The 9,177-nt window shown below is 44.4% G+C and overlaps 1 protein-coding gene across 1 annotated transcript; it reads left to right on the top strand.

Moving 5' to 3' along the window:
• Positions 1-5,159: 5,159 nt before the first annotated feature.
• Positions 5,160-6,056, top strand: LOC141714473 (uncharacterized). Its single transcript, XM_074517991.1, has 2 exons — positions 5,160-5,351; positions 5,472-6,056. Exons 1-2 carry the CDS (start codon positions 5,160-5,162, stop codon positions 6,054-6,056), a joined length of 777 nt encoding a protein of 258 aa, XP_074374092.1.
• Positions 6,057-9,177: the final 3,121 nt, after the last annotated feature.

Genomic DNA, 9,177 nt, shown 5'->3' with positions numbered 1-9,177 from the left:
TTGGAGTATCCTGCACTTTGCACCCAAGAGCTTGGGATCACTTGTCCTGTAATCTGGTAGGGGCTCCTTATCGGGGGACAAGGATGCGTCCAATATTTGGGGTAAACCACGGCTATACCTGCGTCCATGGACTAGAGAAACAGCTGGTAGCGGAGGGTTATCCTTGGCCAGGGAGATGCCTCATCCGTGAAGTCTCGAAGCTGCGGACGAGCCTTGGGCCTTTGTGGTTGGGCCTCATCGGCGGACATTTCTAAAGATAGTAGAAGACGGTTTTCAGTAGGTTTCCTACTGGGCCTCGGGATAAGAAATCTAAGCCCATTAGGTTTTTTATTCCCCAAGAACTACGTGGGCTTGATCCCCTATAAATAGGGGTACGTAGGCAAATTGTAAGGGGTTAGAAGCGAGAGCGCAAAGGAGCCACCACTAACCCTAAGCAATCTCAGCCCCCAATAATTATCACCACCAAACACTGTTCATCTTGTCCGACGAATACTGTTCATCGAATCCACCGGTTACTGTTCACGTTTCCGACGAAGAACCGCCATCACAGATCTTATTTCCGGCTACGAACCTCAAATTTTGTTGCTCCCAAATTCCTCCGTCAACAAATTAGCGCTAGAAGGAGGGGCTAATCAAGATCTGCATCTGGGAGAAAAGATGTCTCAATATCGTGATGGAAGTTTTTATGATGAAAATCTGAAGAAGATTCTGATCACGGCTATGAATGTGAACCCTACGTTCCGCCAATGACTGATCGTCCCACGCTGGACGTTGGGGGACAGCCGCCTATGCACATCAGCAACGCCAACTTGTTAGAGCAACTATATCGCATGGGCGATACTTTGAATGGTTTCGATTCAAGGTTGAGCACTGTGGAGCGGCGCAAGGCCAGGAGGGGTCTTCGCCGCAGCCGAGCGACTCATGCACCTGGAAAAGCACCCATGACTGATAGGGATGCCTCAGCCGGCCATGGCTGCACCGAAGGAGGGCGTGTGCCGATAACCCCGCGGCACCTGGACTATTCCAATGACACGTCCCCTATCATCGAGCTAGTGGAAGAAGATGCTGATGGTCGGGAAATTCTGCGGGCAGATACCCGGGGAGCCACCCATCCGCACCGGTCTGGACGTAGTCTCGAAGAACGCCGACAGGCAGAGTCGATGCCGGAGAATCAGCAACGGGGCTTCGCAGCTTTGAAAGATTGCTTGGGGATCCGCTTGGGCGATGATGATTTAAGAATGGTGTTACTTGAATGGAAGAAAGAAGCTGATCGTGGAGATGTGATGCCCCATGATACAACGCGTGTGCCCCTGAATTCCCAGGAAAATCAGGAGCGGCACCGCGATCCAACGCGTGTGCCCCTGAATTCCCAGGAAAATCGGGAGCGGCACCGCGATCCAACACGTGTTCCCCTGAATTTCCAGGAAAATCGGGAGCGGCACCGCGATCATGAGAGAGCTCCTCCCCGCAGATCGCTGGATCGATATGGGCGTGGGTATGGAAACGATCGTTGGAGAAGGCCTCAATGGAGGGGAAGAGGTGGAGGCCGAGGTACATACCTAGGGGGATACCGTCGCGACAATTATCGCGATCACCTTGATTCCCGCTGGAATAACCGAGCAGACAGCTATGACTATGCGGAACATGATGATCATAGAGACGTAGAAAACTACGATCGCGGTACAGCTCGAGGCCGCGGCCAGGGTCAAGAAGAAAATCAAGGGAGGAATCAAGGACGGAATCCCGAAATAATTGTGATACCCGAAGACGCCCAAAATACGAACCAGCAGCAAGCCCCTCCCGGGGGGAATCAAGTGGAGGCACCTCCATTACAACCCCAAGGTCCGCAGCCTCAAATGCAGACCATTCCAGGCGTAGGAACTTTCAACGTGGGAGATCTAAAAAGGCTACTTAACCACCTGGAAGGCAGAGTGACGACCACAGCTGAAATCCCTTCTCCATTCTCGGTGGCGGTAAGAGAGGCGCAATTGCCGGCCGGGTATCACAACACTACTAGCGATCTCCGTTTCCACGGAAACTCAGATCCGGTAGAATTCCTGGGTCATTTCAACATAGAGATGGATGTGTATCAAGTCCCGGACTTGGCTCGATGCCGTCTCTTGGCAGCAATCTTTAGAGAAAGTGCCCAGCAGTGGTTTCAAAAGCTCGGGCCAGGAGTGATCACCTCATGGGATCAGATGAAAACTCTGTTCTTAACCAAGTTCCAAGCCACGGTGAGATACGTGCCCTCTGTCACAACTCTTGCCAATGTTAGGCAAAGGAAAAATGAAAGCTTGACATCGTACTTCAAAAGGTTCAACGCTAAATCTACTAGCGTGAGAGGAGCATCAGACGAAGCCCTGAAAAGCTTCTTGATCGCAAGATTAAGGGTTGGCTCGGATTTTTGGAAGCACTTGCAAGGGAAAGACCCGGCTACTCTAGCAGATGTCTTTGTGTTGGCAGAATCATTTAAAGCTATAGAACAATCTCTGGCAGAAGTGCAACCGATTTCACAGTCAAGTCAGAGAAGCAAAGGAAGGAAGAGGGATAGGTCTCCAAGCCCAAGGTACAGAAGAAGTAGTCGAAGCCCAGATCAGATAAATATCGCGAGCACAAGGAGGGGATGGAGTCCTCCCTCAAACTATGACTATAGAACAAGCCGGTACACGCCTTTGGTCGCATCTATCGAGCATATCTACGAAGTAAACAAAAATAAAGGGCTATTTAGAAAACCTGAAGCTTTATCATCTTGGCAAAGCAAAGACAAGAAAAAATATTGCGAATACCATGAATCATCTGGACAAAACACGCATGAGTGCCGACATTTAAAAGATGAAATTGAAGCGCTTATCAAGGAAGGATACCTTGGAGAATGGGTAGTCAAGGAAGTAAGGAAGCACAAGGATGACAGAGCAAAGGAAGAAGAAAGGCGGGCCCCGCGCAGGTCGAACAATGATACCCTGGAGGAAAATAAATTTGTCAGGGATGGCAGTATCCGAACAATCTACGGGGGAGATCCCGGGATGGAATGCAGCAATCGAGCCTTGGCAAGATATGCTAGGGAAGCCCGGTTCAGGCCTCTCATGGACATTCATAGGGTGGAAACTCGGCCGCCCAAAATATTCAAGGGTGAGTCAATGGATATCACCTTCAAAGAAGCGGATGCCCGATGGGTACATCATCCCCACAATGATGCACTGGTCATTTCCATCCAGATCGGAACCAAAAATATCCATAGAGCCTTCGTGGATAATGGAAGCTCGACAAATATCCTCTACTACAGCACCTTCAAGAAAATGGGACTACCTGATCAGGACATGTCGGGGGAAGACTCGTGGGTCTATGGCTTTTCAGGCGCAGGAGTTAGAGTTATGGGATCGATTCGGCTGCCATGTACTTTAGGGGAAAGCTCATTGTCGGTAACGAAGATGCTTGAATTTAAGGTCCTGAATCAGGAATTGTCCCACAACGTGTTGTTGAGACGACCTTTTCTGCGGGAGATGAGAGTTATCACCTCAATTCACCACCTAACCATCAAATTTCCAACGCCAAATGGGGTGGGGAGTATAAAGAGTTCTCAGTATGACTCTCGGGAGTGCTACAGGCAAGCTATGAGAGGCTTTAGAAAAGACTCCCATGCCGAAGATACTTCGAACGTAGATCAAGAAAAAAGCATTGAGCAACCAATCGAGGAAATCCGAGTCTACTATTATGTTGAGCAAGAAGATGAGCATCCCTCCGGGCTACCCCTAACAATGTTGTGCTTGGAAGACACAATCAGAATTGAGATGTTGAAAGAAGAGGAGGCAATGGACACCATCGTCCAAACAGATTTCAATGGGGAACGGTTAGAAGGGAGATTCGATGTCTTGCAAAGCCTCGAATAAGATGATGCCCTCCCCCCTGAAGGAGCACCCTTACCCGCAAAACATACCAAGGAAGTTGATGCCCCTGCTATGCAAGGCGCGCCTTCTAAAGAAGTCGACGCTCCTCCTAAAGGGGATGCGCCTTCTCTAAAAGAGAATGAAATCCATGATTCGCCTGACCTGGATCCTCGGATACCAATACCGATGGAAAAGATGGGGCCAACAGAAGATACGATTGAAATCCATGTCGATGAAAGAGATCCGAGTAAGGTTTTGAGAATAGGATCCCAGTTAGCACCAAGGTTGAAGGAAGGTCTTTCAATATTTCTTTTGGCGAACCTTGATATATTTGCATGGAGCCATTCTGATATGGTAGGAATTGATCCAGACATAATGTGCCACCGATTGAATATCGACCCCAAGCATAAAGGGGTTCGACAAAAACGAAGGGTCGTAAGCGGAGAGAGAGCTATAGCCCTGGCAGAGGAAGTAGAGAGGCTCCTGGACGTCGGACTAATTCGGGAATCCTTCTACCCAGAATGGCTAGCAAACCCGGTGTTGGTAAAAAAGCCCAACGGCAAATGTAGAACATGTGTGGATTTCACCGATCTGAATAAGGCATGCCCGAAAGATAGTTTTCCCCTACTAAGAATTGATCAGTTGGTCGACGTCACGGCAGGACATGCCTTGCTCAGCTTCATGGACGCATACTCCGGGTATAACCAAATCCTTATGTATGAGCCCGACCAGGAGCACACCTCTTTCATCACTGATAGAGGGCTCTACTGCTATATCGGAATGTCATTTGGTCTGATCATCGCCGGTGCCACTTATCAAAGATTGGTAAACAAAATGTTCAAGAAGCAGATTGGGAAGACGATGGAAGTGTATGTGGATGACATGCTCGTAAAATCGAAAAGGGTGGAAGACCACATAGCCGACTTAGCTGAAATGTTCCATATTCTGAGAAAATATAGGATGAAACTAAACCCGAAGAAGTGTGTGTTCGGTGTGGAGTCGGGGAAATTTTTGGGATTCATGGTCAACCACCGGGGGATTGAGGCTAACCCATCAAAAATCAAAGCTCTGCTAGACATGAAATCTCCCACCAGCGTCAAACAAGTACAGAGTCTGACAGGAAGGATTGCGGCCCTGAATCGATTTGTCTCAAAGTCATCGGATAGGTGCAAAGAATTCTTCAAGGAAATCAAAGGAAGGCGGAAGGATTTTCTGTAGACTCCTGAGTGTGAAGAAGCTTTTCTGAAAATCAAAGAGCAGTTGGGAAATCCTCCAATGTTGGCCAATCTAGAAGACGGAGAAACGTTGATTCTTTACTTGGCGGTATCTGAATACTCCATCAGCGCGGTGTTGGTAAAAGAAGAAGTAAGCCACCAGTGGCCCGTATACTATGTGAGCAAAAGGTTGTTGGATGCGGAAACCAGGTACACCAACATGGAAAAGCTAGTGTACGCTCTTATTCTTGCGGCACGTAAGCTAAGACCATACTTTCAGGCCCACCGAATAGAAGTTCGCACCGCTTATCCGCTTCGGCATATTCTACATAAATCCGAATCGTTAGGGAGAATGTTAAAATGGGCAGTGTAGCTAGGACAATTCAATTTGGAATATTATCCTCGCACGGCAATCAAGGGACAAGCGCTGGCTGATTTCATACTTGAGTTCGATGCAGAAGTTGACGATAAGGCGATAGTGTTGGCAGAACCGACCTCGCAAGAAAGTTATCAGGATGAAAAGAGGCAGGAACTCCCACACCCTTGGTGGATATTACATGTTGACGGGGCCATGAACAATAATGGATCAGGTGTCGGGATTGTCTTGATCACTCCAGAGGGACACCGTTTGATGAGTGCTATCCATTTCAAGTTTTATGCTACTAACAATGATGCTGAGTATGAAGCCTTGATCAACGGTCTGAAATTAGCTCTGAAGGTAGGGGCCGTGAATCTGATAGTTCGGAGTGATTCCGAATTAGTTATGAACCAGGTCAACGGAGGTTTCCAAGCCCGGGGATCACGAACGGAGCTATATATGAGATGTGCGCAATGCCTACTGAAAAAAATTTCAAATGCCAGGCTAGAAAGCGTTCCACGAGAAGAAAATAGTAATGCGGATGCTTTGGCCAAGATGGGTTCACAGATGAACAGCGTTCAACTTGGACAAATCCCTTAGGGAATCCAGGAAATTCCAAGTATTCCAGAGGTAGAGGTGCTTCAGATGCAAGAAGTCCTACGAGAAAACTGGATGACCCCCATGAAGGGTTTTTAGCACATAAACGCAGTGAAAACGTAAATTTAATCTTAAATAAAAAAACCGAAACCCTCTGCAGGATCCATGCGAAAAATAATATTTAATTCGTAGTTCAGTATGTTTACCTTAAGAAGCTTTACGTTAATGAAAAGATGAAGGTCTTTAATAGCGATCCAAGAACGATGAACGGAGATCCTTAGCAGCTGCTCCTCAAGTGTGAAACACTCCACCGGTATCCACCAAGAAAATGATGTAATGAAGGAGGAGGAGATGGAGAGAATTAGGGTTTCGTAAATCGTTTTGGTTGAGGCAAAAATAGGGTCTATAATAGTATATTTATAGGCAAAATTTTCAGCTGGAAATTTTCCCATAAAATATTATTATTATTAACCCTTTTATTATTCTCACTAATAATTAAAACACCTTTTAATTATTAATCCTTTTTCTAAACTCTTTATAAATAATTCTCTTACTTGATTTAATTTCCAAAAATTAAATTCTTAATTAATAATATTAAGAACCTTTTCTTAATTAATTTATAATCAATTAAATCTCATTTAATCAATTATTAAATTTGACAATTAATTATTTATTTTATAAATAAATAATTATCAGCCATTATTAATTAATTCCTCCACCATTAAATCATTCTCTTTTATGGTGTGACCCTGTAGGTTCAATATTAAGCCGGTAGTAGAAATAAATAATAATAAAACTATTTAATCATTATTTATATAAATTCTCTAATTCATAAAATATGATTAATTAATTAATCATATTTATTCTACATCGTGAGGGATACTTCTCAGCATATCGCGACTATCCGGATAATACAAATTCACTGCTTAGAATACCAAGAACCTATTCAGTGAGTAGTTATCATACGATTAGTTCCTTCTACCCTGCAATGTCACGATTAAATACAAGGCATGGAACTTATGTCAAGCCTATCTTATTTAATCACTTGCTTTCCCATTCACTATGCTTAGTTCTATTTAATGTAAATTAGAAACTCCTTTCTAATTTCATTCACTCTAGCCAGAGATTCCTGAACTAACATAAGTGGATCAGCATTGAACATTCTCTTCCTACACTGGAAGGGGTAGATCCTTTATTGATCATACACTATCTTCGTGTATTAATTTCTATACCCAGTAGAGCCCTTATAATTTTCCCTTGAGACTAAGAACTAAACCAAAGCATAGTTCAGTGTACACAAGATGACTATGATGACCTCAAGTCTAAGGATACTTGTACAACTATCACTATGTGAACAACTGCTGACACGTGAGTGAACTCCATCAGTTGTTCAGCTGTGTGAGTCATGTTCAGTGAACTTATTTTATAATAAGCACCTACATACTAGCTATAGTGTCACCACATAAATGTCTATGAGAACAGACATCCTTCATAATGAAGCAGGTATAGTATGTACCGATCTTTACGGATTATTAATTACCAGTTACTAATCTTACGACCAGGAACTATTTAAGCTTAGAGTTATCATCTTTTAGGCCTCATTATTATGATCTCATCACAATCCATAAAAAGCTTTACTCTAAACTGTGGTATATCTTATTTAAATACTTAAATAGATAGAGCCCGCAATAAAAACAAAACAAGCATTTTATTAATATCAATGAAATCAAAACAGATTACATAAAAGTTATTCATAAATCCTCATACATGATTGGACTTAGGACATATCTCTTTCACCTCATTCATAACTATATTCAGACAAGAGCTGTACCAGAAGACAAATTACAAGCTCGACGTCTTCGGTACCAAGCTGCAAAGTATGTGGAATACGATGGGATATTATACAAAAGGGGGTTTAATCAGCCACTGTTGCGTTGTGTGGATGTGGAAGAAGGAAATTATATTCTCAGAGAGGTGCACGAAGGGATTTGTGGCAATCACTCGGGGGTGGTTCGTTGGCATTAAAAGTACTCAGACAGGGATACTACTGGCCAACTATGAGAGAAGATGCCTTCAATTTTGTCCGGGCTTGTGACAGTTGCCAGCGATTCGCCAACTATTCCAACGCCCCGGCATCAACCATTACCTCATTGGCAAGTTCTTGGCCTTTTGCCATGTGGGGAATTGATCTCATTGGGGAGTTGCCCAAAGCAAAGGGGGGTGTGAAATACGCCGTGGTGGTTGTGGACTACTTTACCAAATGGGCAGAGGCTATGCCACTAGCCATGATCACGCCAAAGAAGATAAGGGATTTTGTTTTCAATTCCATAGTTTGCAGGTTTGGTATCCCCTACAAACTCATCTCAGACAATGGGAAGCAGTTTGATAGTAAAGAGTTAAGGAAGCTTTGTGAGGACTTGAAAATTAAAAAGGACTTCGGCGCGGTTTATCATCCACAGAGTAATGGTCAGACGGAAGCCATAAACAAAATCATAAAACATACCTTGAAGGCAAAATTAGAAGAGAAAAAAGGAGATTGGCCGGAGGAGATGCCCATGGTCCTTTGGTCTTACAATACGACCCCTAGATCGACCACAGGAGAAACCCCCTTTCTGCTGACTTATTGGTATGAGGCCATGATTCCCGTGGAGGTAGGAGCTGGATCCCTTCGGAGAGACGTGTTTGTTGAGGAAGATGCAGAAGTTAACCAGATGCTTCACTTGGATCTGTTAGACGAAGCCTGAACGAACTCTCAATTAAAGCTTGCTGCGTATCAGCAAAGAATCGCAAGGTATTTTAATAAAAAGGTAAAATCCGTACCATTCAAGATTGGAGATCTTGTGTTGCGAAAGGTTATGCCTAACACTAAGATAGCTCAGCACGGGGTGCTTGGAGCTAATTGGGAAGGACCGTACAAGGTTAAAGCCATACTCTGGAAGGGAACCTACCGCTTAGAAGATCTGGATGGTAAACTTATTCCTCGAGCATGGAATGCGGAACATTTACGGAAATATTATCAGTAGGGTTTGGTTGTGTCCCCCTTTATTTTCTTATTTGATTCTTATGTAATAGGCAAGTAACAAATAAATTCCTCCTAGCCTAGGGGGGTAGTTGTTAGGGCGAA

Source organism: Apium graveolens, chromosome 3 (genome assembly GCF_009905375.1).
Source record: "Apium graveolens cultivar Ventura chromosome 3, ASM990537v1, whole genome shotgun sequence".
In the NCBI taxonomy this organism is placed as follows: domain Eukaryota; kingdom Viridiplantae; phylum Streptophyta; class Magnoliopsida; order Apiales; family Apiaceae; genus Apium; species Apium graveolens.
Note: the sequence above shows the minus strand (reverse complement) of the source record. Positions and strands in the feature narration are given on the sequence as shown.